At 33.4% G+C, this 20048-nt stretch overlaps 1 protein-coding gene across 2 annotated transcripts; it reads left to right on the top strand.

Annotated features, from left to right (window-relative positions):
* Positions 1–2433: 2433 nt before the first annotated feature.
* LOC115879427 (acid-sensing ion channel 4-A) lies at positions 2434–17802 on the top strand. 2 transcript variants are annotated; one of them, XM_030896256.1, is made up of 8 exons: positions 2434–2670; positions 7146–7277; positions 7526–7688; positions 9789–9992; positions 10666–10817; positions 10871–11019; positions 16242–16468; positions 17136–17802. In XM_030896256.1, the coding sequence occupies exons 1-8, from the start codon at positions 2575–2577 to the stop codon at positions 17411–17413; spliced, it is 1401 nt and encodes a 466-aa protein (XP_030752116.1). In that variant the 5' UTR covers positions 2434–2574; the 3' UTR covers positions 17414–17802. The 2 variants fall into 2 exon arrangements, with proteins under 2 accessions (XP_030752116.1, XP_030752117.1); XM_030896257.1 differs by lacking the exon at positions 16242–16468 and having other exon boundaries at positions 17136–17345.
* The last annotated feature ends 2246 nt before the right edge of the window (positions 17803–20048 follow it).

The following is a 20048-nucleotide window of genomic DNA, read 5'->3' as shown; positions in this document are numbered from 1 at the left end:
ATTTGGTATTTAGTATATGACCGGGTTGATAGGGTTGACTATATGACTGATGGCTATAGGATTGATTGACGTATTCAATTGTTTGTGGTCAATTCCTGTCGTTTCACCGGAAATGACTACAACTTATGATTTTTAAATGGCACCATCAGTATTTTTTTACTTTATTCGATAGAAAATAACACTCTGAATAGAATGACATAGCAATATGTGAACTTTTGACATTTTCGCTTTAAAAAAAATCGTATTTTAAATTTCAATCTAGAGTGCCATGGCATTTTTTTGTGTTTTGTCCTGACCAGTTAAAAGATGCCCAAATCGTGTTTTTAATCTTATCTCAATTTTGTCAAATGGAACTAGGGTGGCCCATTAGCATATTTGGCAAAAAGCATTTTTTTACGAATAATTCGGTTCAGTTTGTATTTCCAGTCAAATTGTCGTTATGAACCGCATGTTACAATTTTAAATTAACCATATTAGAAAATGTCAAAAGTATGACATATAATATATCATTTTATTCAGAGTGTCGATTTCTATCGAATAAAGGAAAAAAACCGAGGGTGCCATTTAAGAATCAAAAGTTGTAGTCATTTACGGTGAAAGAGGAAGTGATCAAAAACAATTGAATACGTCAATCAATCCTAATTTATGTTATACAATACCTACTAATATACCAAATCTCGTTTTTTTATCTGACAAAAAAAAAGTTATAGGGGTGAGCCACTTTTGAGACGCACTCGATATATATGAGAACGGAACTACAGGTTGTGTTAGGCTTCATGAAGATACTATCAACTTCCACATAGAGAAATATGTTCGCCAAGGCGACACTTTCTCTCCAAAATTATTCAATAATTTGCTCCAACACATGTGCAAACAGATAGAATAAAATAAATTAGGTATAAATATAAATGGCGAAAACTTGAACTACCTGCGATTTGGTGATGACATTGTCCTAATATCCGAATGCGTAAATGTTAAAAAAATTGAATGCAACCTCTGAACAAATGGAGCTAAATATCAACACCTAAAAAACCCAAGTGATGACAAATCTAGCAATTGGCGGTGAAATATATATAAACCAATACATATCATATCGTAAGAAGAAACAACTGCTTACAAGTACTTGGGACATGAAATTCGTATAAGCCGCGATAACCAAACTTGTGAACTCAACAGACGAATAGGACTGACTTGCGTCCCCTATGAACGATTGAAATACATTTTCAAAGGGACACTTCCAATATATTTGAAGAGAAAGGTATTCAAGTTGGGGTTATCTCTGAGAGACAAAGTACTGAATATCGAAGTATGGGGGAGACAGAACAAAAGTCATGGATGCCATTGAGAAAATCACTACTTTGAAATGGAATTGGGCAGGGCACATTGCAAGGCTAAACGTTGAGCAATGGACGAAGAAAATAATAGAATGGAGACCAAGACACGATGCATTCAAGAGCAAAGGCAGTCCTCCAACCAGATGGCATGACGACTTAAGGCATATTCACAGTAACTGGATGCAAAGAGCTCAAGATAGGAAGTTATGGAAGCAAACGAGGGAAGCCTACGTCCAGCAGTGGGATTTAGTGGCTGGTTGATGAAAATGATGATGATTGATCTTAGCTTCAATCTACTGAGGTGTTATTTAATTAATAACTTAATGAGGAGATGATCTCCTCAATGAAGAATTCGTGTCATAATCTTTGGTACAACTGATATTGGATACTGGAGTTAGGAAACTAACCTCTGTAAAACTGTCTCAGAACCTAGCTTTAGTGAAAGCCGGCTCAGCTTTAGCTGAGACTGTATGATAAGTTATAACTCAATAAAGGGGAACACAATAGTGATACACGCGGTGACTAATCCCCTTTCATTCATTTCTACATTCTACATGCACAGACATATTTCCTTCTACGCATACGTATTACAGTTCTAGGACAGTTTAGAATTGGTAATAAGAAAATATTACATTTGGGGGGTTGGAACCTTTGGTGTTACAGCAGAATAATACACAGATGATTAAAACAGCAGATGATTAAAACTGTCAGTCTTAATTACACCCTAACATGCTAACATGGTTAGCGAAATAAAGTGTTTTGGTGTATTGTGGTGAATTAGTGTTTTATTTTGCAAAAGGAAAAGCTCGAAGTGGCTTAAGACTATTGAAAGCCGTCTATCAAAATAGTGCCTTTCTCGAAATTCCTACTGGAAAGACTATATTTTCTATTCTGTAACTTTCCTTAAAAAAGTAATCAACAGTGTAACTTTAAGAAGATAAAAAAGCTTGATTAATCAAATTTGCAAATAAAACTTTTTTGAGTTAAATACTACTCTAAAATACGAAAACTTAATATTTTTCTAGACAGATTTGAGGCTATATTGTCACTATCTGAACATTTGTAATAACAATAAAAGATTAATATAACCGAACAATAATTCTGAAGCTTAAATAAAGATAAAGTCATCGCTGGTAATTATTAGTTTGTGAATTTATGACACGGTTATTAGAAAAAGCAATAAGCGACGGCGGAGACAGGAACTTAGCTAGTGCAATGGTTTTCTATTATATGATACGCAATGGCTTTTATAAAGTGGAGAAAGTGCTTTTCCAGCCCGAATCAATTTTTAAAGTTGATCATTGTCATCGGCTGTATTTGCTTCTCTGTATACCAGGTAAGAATAATAATCAGTAGGTAGTAAGAATAATTTTAATAACTTAGGTCTACCTAATTATACATATTCACAGGGTTTCTATACGTCCGGATTTACCCGGATATGTCCGGATTTTTAAAATGTCCGAGGCGAAAATTATTTTCTCAGTTTCTTTTTTTTAAATTAATTATTTTTTTAATTAATTTCTCAGTTATTTTGTTGAATATTTTAGTCTCTACGATACTAGAGCTCTACTTAACAGACGCATGTTCGAAAGTACCAATTTCTATACTTTGACCATAGTAGAAATGCTTTGACGCTCAAATGTTTAGCTTTTGGTGCACTCTGAAAAGTGAATGTTTTTTTTTTGGTTTTTGTTTTGTTTAAATCGGGGCTATTTATAATTCCTTTTTTGCGACGGAACTCCGGATTTTGTCCGGAGTTCAGAGTTCATTTGTGCGGATTTCTAAGTTCACTTGTCCGGAATTTTCAAAAGCCCTTATGGAAACCCTACATATTCATGGTCAAATAATCTTCCAGAATAATACATATTTTAACCACATCACTGATGTGGTTAAAATCAAAACCAAACTTATTTCCGACTTTAGACTAATTAACAACATTGTAGAATGTTTAGAAGTGGGATTAATCCTCGCGACCCTATAGATGTATTGTGTGTTCTCCTTTCTTGAGTTATAACGAGTTACAACTCATCATACAGTTTCAGGGCTTTGGCAAAAGCCAGTATCTGAGATGGTTCCACAGAGGCCAGCTCTCCATCTCCGACATCAGACGTACCAAAATCTATGGTACGAACGGTTATAGTCTCGGCACACTCAGTGATGAGGTGTTTCCCCATTTTTCCCACAGAATCTGCATTCACCGTTGTTTATCAGCTTCAATCCACTGAGGTGTTCGTTGAGGAGACAGTGTCCTATTAGAAATCCCGTGACAATATCTTTTCTGGATTTTCAAGCTAATCTTTTCCAAAAATTCATCTCCGTGGCTTTTTAAGAAATGTACACAGCTGTAAGCAGTTCTTTTTTATGTTTTCTATCGTTATATTCTTATCCCATAATATTCAATATAGCATTGAAACTGCTTTTAGGCCTTGCATGTTTCTTTCCAGTATTGCCTCATCTAGTGTTCTGTCTTTGGATATTTTCATTTCGAGATATTTATAGTTTTTTTTATGATCGTTGGTGAGTGAAAAAATCTTGTTGTTGGGTAATGCCAGATTCCTACTGGCTAAAAAACCTTCCTCCAACTACCACTTTATACACTGGAATCCGCTCTCGCATTGCTTCAGTGCAAAGGATGCCTAGATTTACCTTATCATGCTCTTTGCCTCTCTTCTCTCTTTCTTTACAGTTTATGATACTTCGGATTATCCGATATATTAGCGTCCATTGTTCTTCCTCTTCAGCTAAGTATATCATAATTGTGGGTAAGTCGAAGTGGTTGCCGGCTTCCATAAGGAATTGTTCCTTAAAGTCATGCCATCGTTCGCACGCAAACAGTGTATGCTGAACATCATCAACCTAACCGCAGTAGGTGCATGATACACTATCAACCCTACAACGATCATACAAAACTTTCCTAAAACACCCCCAAGTAGCATTTTCACGACTTGCGACCACATGTTTACTACACACAACGTTGGATTAGTTACAAAAAATAGTTAGCTCCGTACCTTGGGTATTAAAATAAATGTAAACGTTGTTGTAACGTTGTGCCGACGTTGAACTAGTACTACAACAAAGTAAAAGCTTCTGCGACGTCGAATAAACGTTGTCTTGTAACCTTTTTTGCTTAAGTGATCTTTAGGTAATTCGGACAACGTAGTTACAATGTTGAGCAATAAAGAGTTTTCCGACGTCACTTTCAGGACCTATTCCAACGTTGTACAAACGTCGTCTGTTTTACCAATTCCAACGTTGTTTAGATTTCCTTATTCTTACGTTGGTAGGACCTTGGTAGGACGTCGAGCCACTACCTTTTTGCAACTGTATTGAACCATAACCAGAGCCATAACCTTAAATCTTAAATTGTCACTTCATTGTTCTGTTCAGTCAGACAATTCAGTGCTGTTTTTGTTTTTATAAAAAAAAACTTAATTAAAATGGGACGTAAGAAAGGCACATATAAAACTAAATTTAAACTTTCGACTAAATTTAAATATACATCGACATATTACCGATACTTTATCCACTCCCTCGTTTATTTAGAATATAGAGGGCGGCACAAGCTAGACTCTAGGATGACTAAATTAGGCAATCTTGCGACTAGTATACTACCTGTTAAGGCTGAACTGCGACTTTATTAGTCCAGGGTATGCGACTACTCGAACTACTCCATCTTATTCTCCAAAACAACAAAGTGAAAGCCGCCATGTTGTTGAATAAGAAAATGTTTCGTTCTAAAATAGCAATTCCTGCTTTTGAATACATTAACTTGAAATATTTGACCCTAAACAACACGGAAACTATTTTTTCGAGAATAGAATAAATTATTCTCATTTTCACTAAAAAAATTCAAGAAATTTTTAAAACTTCTTTAATTTTAAGGCCCATTAGTATTTTTCAAAGCAGAAACAATACATTTATCAATAAAGTTGTTTGCGTTTAAATTTTTTGCCTTGGGTAACGAGTTACAGAGTTGGTTAAAGTGTTTCAATAACTATGATCTTCAAACATCCACCACACTTAAATACTTTTGTTTTGTTTTCCTTTACTGCCATCTGGCATATGTCTCTAACTAAATAATAAAAATAATATTTACTATCATTATCCCAATTTAGGATAAAACGCGACTTAGACGCCATATTATTATAGTTTTGTATTTCTGGAAATTAGGATTTTAAACAACGTTGCAGTTTGTACTAAATTAGGCTGCTAGCCAACGTAGGTATCCAACGTCGCGCGCGCGTTTCGACCCAAAAATTATTCTCCAAACTAGAACAGACTAGGGTTGGCACGAGGATGTGCCGACGTTGCGCCCCGACGTTTGGTCGCGTGACACGACGTTGTCCCGACGTCCAAATGCTGCTTGGGCCATGGCCAGACAATGCTTGACTCATGAAGTAATCCACTTCTCCGTATGATCTGTAGTCCGTATGACCAATTGAATGTCGGGTATTAACTTGTATGTCCATTGTCCATCTGCCATATAATCTAGTATTCCATTTGTCTTGCCACTGTTGGAGAAGTTTGGTCCTCGCTAAATCCTTATCCATCCCATGGTATCTATCATATCGTTCCTGTATGAGCCGAGCGGTTCAATAAGTGCTATTTCTGATATAACCCCTATAGCCATGATACTAGCTCCTCCCACGTTTGGCATGAATGAGACTAACGTTGTAACGTTGATCAGTTTTCGGGTCATGTATTCCAAGTCGTTTTATTATTATTCCATGTATTCTAAATCACCTGCAAACGACAATGTGTACACTGTAGTATCAGTTCATCAGAAAATAAAGATACAGGTATTATTCTCGGACAAAACTCTATTGCATTAGTCAGTTGGAAGATAGAAACAAGATGTCGTTAATCGTTATATGGATACCAGGACATTTCAGCCTAGAGTCAACTTTATCTAAGACTCTAGACTCAACTGGAACTGACGTGGATCCTCTCGTTATGCTGACAGCAGATGGTGCAATACAAATATTTGCTTAATAAAAATTGCTTAAGGTTGATTCTCACTATACCTTCCGTTTCCATTCCATATCCGTTCCGTATTTTTTATTGTATTGACGCTATACGTAAGCTTCCGTTCTGTATCAGTTCCATACTTTTTATTGTACAATTTATATCATTACGAAAGTTTTATTTTAAAAATTTGTATCTTTTGAAAAAGGTAATAAATTTAATTAAGAGGTGAAAGAATGAATAAATATCAGCAAAATTTTAACAGAGCTAGCACAAATGTAAGAACTTGACAACGCTGTTTCCGATACGCTTCAGTCCGTCCGCCAAAATAATGTATGGAAGGAAAGGATATGAACGGAAGGGAAACGGAACGTATAGTGTGCATTGTCCTATTTATTTACATGATATAATATTTTATGTAAACAGAAGGGAAACTGAAGGGAGCTGATATGGAAGGTATAGTGAGAATCAACCTTTATACTGCTAATTTATAGTACTAATCAGTATTTGCCTGATATAATTCTCTATAGGTTCAGCAGACAGTATTGTTGCAAAAACAGTCTATTAACTAAAAAATTAACCAACTTTTGAATCGGATTCCTGTAATTTCGAATATTATTTCTTGACAAATAAACCTTCTATAATATACACCGGACCAATAAATTCATTCTATTACAGTTTGGTTCCCATAATTTGGACACTATATTTTTATTACTTGTAATAACGTCTTTTATATAATCGTCTAAATTTATGTTGCCAAGTTGTTGAAATTTGCCTACCGTGACAAATAATGAATTACACAAAACACTAGCCAACCCATTTTTATTTTATTTTTAACATTTTCAGGTGGTAAAATGCGTGGAAAAACTTATACAACCACCTATCTCCACGTACTACGGATTCCATTTGAACGATACCATAAGATATCCATCAGTGACAATTTGTCGAAGCCCATCATTTAATACAGCTTTGTTTCCGGTAACTATATTCTTCAGAATCAGTTATTTGTTGAAAAATAGTTTATAACAAAACTGAAAGCCGTTGGCAATAAAATACTTTAAAATGTCAATATAATTTATTAACTATTTGCTAAAACGGTATATGATCAAATGATAATGACGTTAGTGTGAGTTAATTATTATTAATGAATGTGAAGAAATATAAAATACTCATTGTCAGAACTGGTCACGATTTGATTTGTTATTAACAATATTTTTAATTTTTAGAAATTTGGATTACGAAGAATTAACGATTTAATGACCTACAATGCGTTTCGTCATTTTAATTTTGTTAACTACACTATCAAGGATTTCTTGGAAGAAACAACTTGGTCCTTCGATGAACTTATTAGTAGTTTTGCATATAATGGGTTAGGAAATCCATATAAAAGTAAGGAGAAAATAATGGTTAGCCAAAAATTAAATAGTAATTATTTTATAATTAATTCATAAATATTAAATGACTGAAACTTAAGTACAGTAATATGCAATCAAAAAAGTAAAATCTCAGTAAAAAACCAAATATGGAAAATATAAATATTGGAAATGTGTGCACATAGAGTTTTGGCTCAAAATATCTAGAAAATGTCGAAGATCTGCATAAGAAATACAAGTGTATTATGTTAATAATTGATTCTCAAAAGTTCTTCAACCAAATCTTAGTTCTTCAGGACTAATCAAAGTTCTTTAACCAAATAATTTAGAAAATGGTAAGGTATATCCGTTATGGTATGGGTATATATCAGTTATTCAGCTATGAGAGTACCGACACTCATAGCTGGCAACGGATAGACCTCACCAGTGGCGGATACAGAGGGGGGGCCCATGGGGCTCGGGCCCCCCTTAAAATCTGTAAGTTTGGTTAAATATTAGCCTTTTGGGTTAAAAATGACGCCCTTAAAGGCATATATTACATTATTTTTGATTTGGGCCCCCCTAAAATAAATTCCTGTATCCGCCCCTGGACCTCACCATTTTTTAAATTATTTCTATGATTGATTCTGATTATTGGATTTTGATATATTTATACCAGTGGCGGATACAGAGGGACCAACATACAGACCGCATAGGTCTCATGCCCATCCCCCCTAAAATCTATAAATGGGGTTAAATATTAGGCTTTTGGGTTAGGCGCCCTAAAAAGCATATTCTACATTACTTTTTATTTGGTCCCCCTCCCGCTAAAATAAATTTCTTTATCCGCCAATGATTTATACACAACATATTAATATAGAGGATGGTCTGAACTGTATTTCGGAAACATCGGCAGCATATTCTCCACATAAAAATAAGTAAAAAGTTCGTATAAATGTATTTCCTCAAATGCTTAGTTTCGGAGATACACGGTGTAGAATTTAATTTTTATTTCGATTTTTTCCAAATAATTTATGAAGTAACGTCAATATTTGGGTAAAAATTGGTGTTTGGGAGTTTTTTAACATGAGAAATTTGATTTTGATGTCAATATGACTCCTACTTGTAGAGGGCGCCACTTACATATTTTTTAACTGGTTTGAAGAGTCGTCCGTACTTTTCGTCCGTACCTGTATAAACCTACTGAGTAAAAAAATATACATTTCGGTCATTTTTTGCGTAAAAAATGTTTCTTGGTAAAAATCGCTACGAGCAACCGTTTTCAAAATATTTGAAATGGAAATAGTTAATACATGTCATTATTGACAAAAAAATACATGTTGACTAGATTAGTTATTTGATTGAAATCATAAATTTGAAATGTGTTTGTGCCAAAAGTTTAACAGAAACTGTTTTATCGTCATTTTTCGCAGAAAAATTTGTGATTAACTTAAAAAAATTAAAATTTCCCAAATTCATTATTTCAGTCAAATAACTATCTACTCAACGTGATTATTTTTTGTCAATAATGACATGTACTGACTATTTCCATTCTAAATATCTTGAGAACGGTTGCTCGTAGCGATTTTTTACGATAAAAAATCACGAAAATGTATATTTTTTTTCACTCAGTAGTTTTATACAGGTACAAGCGAAAATATATTACTCTTAAAAACAGTTAAAATACATGTAGGTGGCGCCCCGCCTACAAATAGGAGTCATTTAACATCAAAATCAAAGTTCTTATATCAAAAAACTCTCAGATACCAATTTCCATCCAAATATTGACATTACTTCAGAAATTATTTAAAAAAACTCAAAATAAAATGAAACTCGTACACTCTGTATCTCCCAAACTAAGCACTTTAGGACATACATTATACCCTTGTATATATATTTTTAAAGTAGATCAACCTAAGACGTTTATGGACTAAGGCTACTAGATGGCAGGACCGGTTTCCCTACAGAAATATTTTTTTTGTTACTCTGAATTTTGAAGCTACCAATAAAAACAGAGAAAATAAAAATCGATAATTTTCGGACTGTGCCAATTGGTTACTAATCGACCAGATACTTTTTGTCTATTAGATATGCTATAAAAGCTGGCAATTATACAATTTACATTGTTTAATTACAGATACTAGCGTTGTGGAATTTTATTCGATTACTAGGGGCCGTTGTTTTACGTTAACACCAAGGAGTACATCGGAAAGGTTCAGTATATCTGGTGGCTGGTGGTTCTATTTGAAACACAATTTTACCATTCGATCCCTAGACGGATATGGCATGTCCACAGCTGGGTTTCATATCCACCTACATGATGATAACGAAATTATGACTTGTAAGATTTGAATCCATGAGTAAATCAGTTTTTAAGAACATTGTACAATGACCGGAGGCATTTGTTGGCGAACGCCTTTGATGTACCGACTCGAAACGGATGGTCGAGCGAACGAACGAACGAACGGCCGCATGCGTTCGGTCCCCGTCTAAATATACCGCACTTTCATTCGTTCGTTCGTTCGTTCGTTCGGATAATGAATACGCACCTTAAGGCTTGGTTAAGGTTTGCAGAGCTTCAGCATTTGCCATAAAATGGCGAGCAATTTGTTACAAAACTATATAAATTATATATCACTGTAATCACAAAACTTCAATCTACTTCCGTATTGTAACGGAATTTTAAATTATTTTCGAGAAAATTTAGTCCATACGTAGAGAATATTTTGTTGATGTTTGACCATCAAAATCTTAAAGATAAAGAAGTTGTCTAAAATTGTGCTTCAATACAGATATAGTATAATCCTTTATCTTTAATTTCCTTCTTCATTTGTGCAAAAATACCTAGCCAGTTTTACATAAAACGTTAAATGCCGAACGCTTATTTTGCTACTTTTTCGGATTAGCGAAATGGACTCTTAAGTGCAATATGTATTATTAATATAATACAATGATATTATATTAATAATACCTTTGTAATAATGATGTCTAGACAAAGCACTTCTTATTTTTAGCAGAGACAGATCAAGAAAACAATTTCTTAGAGTATATTTACCTGGAAGCTGCCGAAGACATGAGATTAACTTTAAAAATACAAGAATTTAAAAAAGTCAGCACCACAGACTTACCTTGCATTGACAATGATTCGCGCTACAGTAAATCTCGAGTAAGACGACTTAATTTGTAGGTAATTGAATGTAAAATTCATTTAATTTTTAGTGTCAAGAGTTATGCGTTCATAGGCAAATAGCACAAAGTTTGAATTGTACTTTGCCTTGGTTGTGGATGATTCGAGAAAATCGAACAAGGTTTGAACAATGCTCGAATTCATCATCTGTTCATGCTTTACTAGCCAGCTTCGGAGAAAAGTAAGATATTTTTTATTGAATAATGAATATTAATTTTTTCTTTACAATAACAGAAGTATAAACTCTCACAAGGTTAATTTTGATATTTTTTATATTTTAAGTAAAACTAAAACCCTCTATACATCAAGTAGAGAATGTAGAATGAGTGAGAGGGGTTTAATCACTGCGACCTTAAAGATGTATTGTGCCCCCTTCCTTGAGTCATTACACACACAGTCTATAACCCATCATACCTCTGTTGTAGAGGGGACTCCTAGGGGGGTCTTTCCCATCCTCCTCTGACAACAGATGTTCTTCCTCCGAGGGTACACACCCTTCTACGGGTAGAGTTTGGGCCCTCCGTGCCCTTCAGAGTCGAGGAGCTTGCCTCCGGCTGAGGTACCCGTGAGGTGGAGGCTGGAGGATCTGTCTCCATTTTCTCCACCTCTTTAACTTGGTCTCTCCTTAGACCTGATACAGGTGTTGTCCCGTATCGATAATAGAGGATATGCCCCTCTTTCTCTATTGCCTCCTTGGATTTGAGGTCAATTCCTGTTGTGAGGACCTGACCATGACCTATCGAGTTGATGACTCGCCAACTCGATGTCCTTACATTGAAGTTTTGACCCTGGATAAGGCTCAGCAGGTAGATGGTGTCTTTCCCCTTGCTCCTCGGCGAAAAGAGCGTGATAGTCGCCCCTTTAAGGATGTTTTCTCCCTTCACTGCAACCAGTTCTGGCCCCATTTTTAAGCTTACGTGCGATTTCCACCAACCAATTCGCCGATTCTTGAGATACACAATCTATGAGGATCATGCCGAAGTCAGGCTGAGGATCATGCCATCTATGAAATCTATACATTCGAAGAAGTTTCTGAGGGCTTATGATCAAGAAAAATCATAGATCTTCCTGGGTCTGAGTAAGAACAATCTTCGGATTGTCACGGGGTTTTTAACAGGACACTGTCTCCTCAATGAACACCTCAGTAGATTGAAACTAAGAAGAAACGGCGAATGCAGATTCTGTGGGGAAGATGGGGAAACACCAGTACACCTTATCACTGAGTGCGCCGAGACGACAACCATTCGTGCCATGATTTTTGGTACAACTGATATTGGAGATGGAGAACTACCCTCTATAAAACCGTCCCAGATACTGGCTTTTGTCAAAGCCCTGGGACAGTATGATGAGTTATGATTCAAGAAAGGGGGACACAATGGATCTGTAAGGTCGAAGTGATTAACCCCCCTCCCACTCATTCTAAATTCTAAAAATTCTAAATTCTAAGTCTATACATCATTAACCCAACTCTTCAAGTTATATCTGAGGACATTGCAGTTTGTTACTTCTTCTTTTTTATAATAGATACATTTATCATTCCATACTAATAGGCCACTTGCCGTTCATTGCCAACATGTCTTCTTCGGAAGACCGGATAATAAAGTCCAAAAGTTTACATTGCCTACTCTTGCTTATTGGATTTTTAACTCTTTAAACCTGTTTGTTGTCTTCGACTCTTTTTATGTTTTCTCTCCAAAATGTTGGCCTCCGTAGTACTTACCTACTTATATCCGTTCACCGTTCTCATAATTTTTAGGGAACTATTTGTATATCTGTTTTTTTTTTGTTTAGTGCCCTTCTTCGTTCGACAGTTTTTTATGATTATTTATTTCTACGTCCAGTTTTGGACTCCAATTTTTATTGGTTTCCAATTTACAACTTATCGGTTCTTCGGTGTTGATGTGCATACATAGTTTTTTTTGCCGGTGTATTAAACGGATGAAATACGGCTTAAATGTTACCTTCAAAATCTGCTATGAGGAGTGCATTTTCAGAATTACAAACAGTATGAAATTATTCCACACAAAAGTCTACTCCAGAATTCCTTGACTATTAAAGTGGAGTCTGCACTTGCCTTGTCTATATTCAGTCACAATATGTATAATGTCAACTTTCAACTTGCAGTGGCTGTTATATATTGCAACGGGTTATATAGTCAAATATTGCAACCAATACGTGATATTATTTTTTTGCCACTGTTTAAAAGTTTTTTGATTCTAATACGATGCTTATTGCATGCTTTATTCAAGAACTATCTATCCATTCTTTAAACATAATTACTCTTAAAAACTACTTTATCGTGAAAAAGCATCTTTACTCAATAGTTTTTTTCTGAAGAAGGTAGTAGGCAATGATCGAGGTTAGGGTTAATAACAATCTTAGCATTAAAAGCACGCAACACACCATGAAATTGTTTTTGTAATGTATCTGTTATTGAAAACTCTTATTATTGTTTGTTGGCAGTTTCTACAGTAGATATGGTTTTAAGGCCAGAAGTTGTATTGAGCATTGTTGCTTTAATTATGGTAGGTGTCAACTTCTGTACTTAAAACCATCTCTGCTATAGTAATTGCCAACAAACAATAATAATAAGATTTTTCAATGATGTGACATAACAAAAACACTACTTTCCTAGGTGTATTGATGAGGACGAAAAACCAAGGCATGCTTTTAATGCTAAAATTGCTGTAAATCTGCACTGGCTTCTTCAAAAGCGAATATCTTCAATAAAAATAAAATTATAGAGATGAATCAAAAAACAAACTGTCGAAAAAAGATGCAACTTGATGATAAAGTAGTTTTTAAACTCTTTACTTTCAGTCAAACCACAGGAACTTTCGCACTTTCGACGAATTAACATTTTTTTAAAGTCAAATGGTTTAGCTACGTATTGCATTTAAAAATTCATCAAAATTGGCACACTACAACAAAATGTATGGAAAGTTTTAAGGTGTCCGTGCTTCGTGCCGGTTAGTACAGAGTAGACACAAAAATTAAATGTTAAAGAATTTTCTTATTTGGTAATTATTCCTAGCAAAATAAAAACACTAAATCACCACAATACACCAAAACATTTTTTCTTTTACACTGGACGCGCGTTTCGCTAACCATCTTAGCATCATCAGTAGATGATTATAAACTAAAGTACAATCTACAAGTTGAGCGTTAATATACTCGCTCAGTGGGCACCGAGTGGGCGTGGCAAAATCTAGCCAACCGAGTCAGAGCCCACTGAGCGTAACAGTTAGATTTCTGCCACTAGAGTTGGACCGTTGTCTCTGTTCATACTATCTTTACATTTATTAATTCTGATGCTTTCATATGCATCTAATTGCCTGTAATTTGAGACTTGTTTAATTAATTTTAAATTATTAAGATCTATACAATGTTCTTTATCAACAATATGTTCGGCAACGCAAGATTTATCCGGTCTACCATATCTTATCTGAGCTAAATGTTCTTTAAATCTAGTTAATATTGATCTTCTGGTTTGCCCAACATATTTCTGATTACAATCTTTACAAGAAACTTCATAAATACCCGACCTTTCCATTGGAGGTGTTTTATCCTTTGGATTACCTAATAATTGTTATAATTTATTATTAGCACTATACACAAGTTTATATTTGACATTCTTAAAAATTCCTTTTAGACCACGGGATAACTCTCTATCAAACGGCATCGAAAAATATTTAGACGTATCTTTCTCCACTTGAAAAGTCGAATTTTCAGAAATCATTAACCTATACCTACGTTTTCTAATTAATTTATCAACTAGTGAAGGAGAATATCCATTACACTCAGCTACATTCCTAATGTAATCTCTTTCTATTTCATATCTTTCGTTGGAAAGTGGGAAACTAAGTAATCTATGAACTAAGAAATTTAAACTAGGCATTTTATGTTCAACACTATGATGTGATTCATAAGGAATATATCTACGTGTGGTCGTATTTTTCCTATAGATATCAAATTCCAGGCAATTATTAGTATTTCTAATAACTAATACATCTAGAAATGGTAATCTGTCGTTCTCAATTTCATGCGTAAATTTAATGGAATGAAAACGATTATTTAACTTAGAAATAAAATTATCTATGGTGTCTGAATGTGTGTCAAAAACATCAAAAATATCATCCACATACCTAAACCATACTCTTGGAAAATACTCAAACTGATTTTTAGCCTCCACTTCAAACCTGCTCATGAATAAATTAGCCAAAAATGGAGAAATGGGAAAAATTTATTTAAGCATAATATTTATTTTATTTTACCTAACCAATTCAAAGTTTTAATGCCCTGATATTGTTCTTCTGCTCGGAATGCCGGGAAACTATATAATATCGTATAATATAATTAAAACTCCTGCGTAATTTTAATGTAAAATAAACAAGGACTGGTATGTTGTTATTATACAGTTAAAATATTATTTTTGGAGCTTATTTTAGATGGACAGAAAACAAAAATTTTTGCTTTATGCGATAGAAAATGACACTCTGAATAGAATGATATATCATATGTCAACTTTTGACATTCTCGCATATTTATGGTTTATTTGAAATTGTAACGACGCACAATTTGTAACAATTTGACTAGAAATACCAATTCCAAGTGTGTGGTATCAAATTATTCGTAAAAAAATGCTTTTTCCAAATATACTAATGGGCCATCCTTGTTCCAGTTGAAAAAATTGAGACAAGACACGAAAAATATTAGACGATCTAATCTAGTTTCCATGGCTCCTTGTTTAAATTAGTGTTTTTAACAAAGCCACTCTAGATTGAAATTTAAAATACGATTTTTTTAAGCGAAAATGTCAAAAGTTGACATATGATATGCCATTTTACTCAGAATGTCATTTTCTATCGAATAAAGTAGAAATATACCGATGGTGAAATTTAAAAAAACAAATGTTTTAGGGGGGCGCCAGATAGGGTACTCGCCCGGTCTCAATATTTCCCTTCCGCCGGCCCTGGACAAAGCTCACCCACAATCATCACCCATCAATTTCATCACCCAGAATGTGAAGTGGAAACTAAATAAACTTAACATTTTCGATTTAGTATCTATTTTTTATCAACTAATGATGCTAATGATCATCGAATCATAGATACATCCCGAGTGACAAACAACTTCCTATTTTAGCACCATAAATGTTACCACCAATCATTCATTTTGTCCTTTACTCCTACGTGGAGCATAGGGCTTCAATAAACGCTCTTCAGCAGGTTTGGTTGTTGGCAATTGATTTTCTTACCATCAATAGTAAATATATATTTTACCAAAAAACTTTAACTATGTAACTTCAAATATTGTAATATTATTTGTGAAAATAATTTTGAGATTATCATTCTAAACTATTTATGGATTGGAATTGTATATTAATGTAATATATGATTTCAGTAATAGAAAAAATCTTGTGAAAAATTGTAACTGTCCAATGACATGCCACGTTAATATCTACACACCAAGTATTATCAGCCGAAAGGAGGTAGAAGAAAGATTGTATCCTTACAGCTTCATAGCAATATATTACACGACAAATTTGGTTACCTACATGCACGAAACAATTGGATACAGCTTTAATGCTTTCATAGCAGACATAGGAGGGTCTCTAGGATTTCTGTTAGGTAAACCTAATTTACTAACGAATTCACTCTTCTTGTATGAAGCGATACTACATTTTAATATGTTATTGATTATTTTTCATATGAACATAGATCCTATTCTGCTTTGTTTCGTAGTTACACGGTGTCAAAGTCTTAATATTTTTTGATTTATTATAATTTTCTTTCAAGTACTTTTAGCATTTCGAATTAACTTTTGAGGGTAAAAGTTACTATAAATGTTTGTTTTTGAAAAATATTCCAGTGGTAACCCATATGCACTTCCCTGATCAGAAGAATAACACAGTTTCAATAAAACATCCAGAATTTTGCCTGTAATCAGAATCCAAATATTTTGAAATATTTAGTAATCTGACTTGATTTAACTATATTTGTTTATTATATACCGTATGATTCAAAAAATATCTGCGTTCTGTTGGCTTGGAAATGACAATTGATGATATTTCTCATATACTTTACATATAAAATGACGGCGATTTTCATTTCCAATCCTTCCCTGACGCCATTTAAAAAAATGTTTAGTATAGAGACCAAATATCTTTGATAGAGACTTAGTTTGTCATTTTTAATTTTACACTTACAAATTTTGCAACTTTATTCAATGATGAACAAAATTCTAATTTTCTTAGTTTCCTTCATATCTTTTCATTACATATTTTTTAATTTTTAGGGCTGTCAGTTATTGGTTTCATAGCAGTTTTAGAGAAAACTTTACGTTCCTTAATAAAAACATATTTTAACAATAAACAGAAACTGGCAGAAGAGGAACAGAGTCAGGTGGAAAATGGCATAAATAATCAAAAGATTCCGAACAGAAATAATAAATCGCAAACCAACAACACACACTCTAGGAGAAATAATATTGACCTGTATGACAATTTACGCGATTTCGATAGTGATGATTTCAAATATTATCAAAAAACATTAATTGTGGATGGTCGGTACTGAATAATATCGTATCGTATCGCTTTGTATAATGAGAGAAAAAATAAACTAATAAAAATTTGCAACTGTCAAATTCAAAACACATTTGATCAAACAACTTTTTAATGATACTGTATTCTCGCTTGTAATAGAGCAGCCCCTAAGTTGTAATATTTATAAATATAAATATAACATTGTAACCTTTGTCCACAAAAAAGGGAAATAGTAAATAAGTAAGTCAGTTTTGCTATGTAATATTTACGTATACGCCAAGGGCATTAGTAAGACGATAATGCTCGAAGAGTGACACGATGGGCATTATCGTATATTAACTAGAGATGGGCGGTTATTGGTAAAAAACCGGTTATAGGTTAACCGGAATTATCTTTAAAAAATAATAACTTGACAAAATTAACCGACACAAATTAACCGGTTATTCAAATAACCTAACCTAGCAAAACTAAACATTTAGTAGTAGACATGGATATGATATTAAAACTAGTAATTACTTAACGTTCAAATAAACCACACAACGCACAAGTTCTACAATCTACAACCAAGTTATTTTAATCAAATACGGAGAAAAATAGACCACAAGAAAAATAGACCAAAAGAAAAATAAGGAGACTGAATAAATAAATAATGAAAGATTATGTTCATTCATTACTTGAACTTCTATGTTGAACTTTTTTTGTATTCTTAATCTAAGCTTCAAGAGAGACTTCAAACTAATAGAGCTAATAAACCTGATATGATGAAACAAAATATAACAAATAAAAGTAAAATCGATGCACAAGAAACGTCTTAAATAAGTGCAAATATTTTTACGGGAAATTTTTTTTTTCGCGAAAATTGAAATTGAAAATTTGGAATTTTTTGAAAGAATTTTTGAATTTTTTTTAGATTTTATTTAAAAAAACAAAATTTCTTGATAATATGACAACAGGTAGTAGATAGACAATGACAATAGGTAGTAGATTAAATTTAAAAAAAGAAAACCCAGAAAAGATCCAGTGGTTCTCAAAATTTAAGCAAAAATAACTTTTTTTGTAAACTTTCAAAGTAAAATAACTCGGTAATTTTGGACTTATTTGAAAAACGGTAAAGAGAAGATATGTTTCTTTTATCGAGATCTACCAGCCCTGAAAATATTTGCACTTATTTAAGACTCACCCTGTATATTGTATCTTTGTCACAATCCACAACACAAAATGAACGTATTTATACACTCTATAGCTCTAAAAACTTTAAATACACCTTTTTCACATTTAAAATTGACAAAATAATTAACTCAAAATTTCTCAGCTGTTATTTTTATAAGTTTACCATAGGCAACTAATAATACACACTATCATGACAAGGCCACGAAGGCTTTGACAAGGGCTACAATGAATTCACAACTGTCAGCTGAAGCGAGGGAAGAGGCGAACGTACGTCTTATGAGGATGAGCAATCCTATTAGTTTACCGTTTTTGGGTTTAATATGTTTAGATGCTTTGGTTTTTGAGATATTTAAAGACATTTAAATATGCATGGTCTAATAAAAAAGTTTGTCAACACTCTGTACATTACTTTTCAGAGTTTATTCTTGTGGTGACTTTGAAGCCAGAGAAATTAACTTTACTAAAACAATGTATTGCTTTCTTATACATTTAATTTACAGATGTATCAAAAATTACTGGTCTATTTTAAATATTTATTTTACATAAAAACTTCGTTGTTTCTATGTATGACGCAATTTTTGATACCCCTGTAAACATTTAAGGAAGCAATCAAATTGTTTAGTAAGGTTTATTTCTCTGGCTTGAAAGTCAGCACAAGAATTAATTCTGAAAAGTAATGTACGAGGTGTTGACAAATTTTTTTATCATAGCATGCATATTTAAATAACTTTTAATATCTCAAAAACCAAAGCATTTAAGCATATTAATCCTTATAATAAATGCCTTATTTTATGTTCAAAAATCCAAAAATGAAATAAAATACCTGGTGTTCCATAAGAAAAAAAGTATATCTTTGGTATGGATCTTAGTTCTGACACATCTTGTACCTTTCTAAATAATTTTAAATTATGTACATTCCCTTCCCACATATACCTGTCTTTGTTACAGAGACGCCAAGACACACGGAAATCAAACAAACAATTTTTCAGAAATGTCAGACTAATATTTTTATAAAATAGGCGTTTTCTTAACATTTCACGCTGGTTCTAAAAAGACGATCAAATATTAAATAGGATAATTCTGTGGTCATTTCTAAAAATCAAAGATTTTAATAATGGAGTTTATAACATGTTAGTGTAATCTGCATGCTGGAAAGAATATGGCAGAACGTACCACGTTTTAGACACGGTTGGAAAAACGCACCAGCGTTTAGTCTCAACCAATGAGAGCAGGAAAAATCACATTATGGACTATATAATGGTACATTTTGCTTAAACGCGGCCCGTATAGCCAACAATAGACAACAATGGGCCCAACTACAAAGAGTGTATCTAAATATGTGAGAGAAGCTACACCATAATTGGAAATTGTTGAATAAGCTGAAAATTATGATGATGATGATGAATATACTAAATAAGATATTTTTTCTAAGTAGTTACTTAAAAAAATGTATTGTTTATTTTTTAATTCCATTTTCATTTCTTTTCCTAATACTT

The sequence above is a fragment of the Sitophilus oryzae genome, unplaced genomic scaffold (genome assembly GCF_002938485.1).
Source record: "Sitophilus oryzae breed Bouriz unplaced genomic scaffold, Soryzae_2.0 scaffold_1576_pilon_pilon, whole genome shotgun sequence".
Classification (NCBI taxonomy): Eukaryota; Metazoa; Arthropoda; class Insecta; order Coleoptera; family Curculionidae; genus Sitophilus; species Sitophilus oryzae.
This window is presented reverse-complemented; position numbering and strand designations above follow the sequence as displayed.

What these genes read in the sequence shown, in the direction of transcription:
- LOC115879427 (XM_030896256.1), top strand. Translation starts at nt 2,575, where the DNA reads ATGGCTTTTATAAAGTGGAGAAAGTGCTTTTCCAGCCCGAATCAATTT. An exon ending in TTTGCTTCTCTGTATACCAG is followed by an intron (nt 2,671 to 7,145) that starts GTAAGAATAATA and finishes TAACATTTTCAG; the next exon opens with GTGGTAAAATGCGTGGAAAA. An exon ending in TTAATACAGCTTTGTTTCCG is followed by an intron (nt 7,278 to 7,525) that starts GTAACTATATTC and finishes TTTAATTTTTAG; the next exon opens with AAATTTGGATTACGAAGAAT.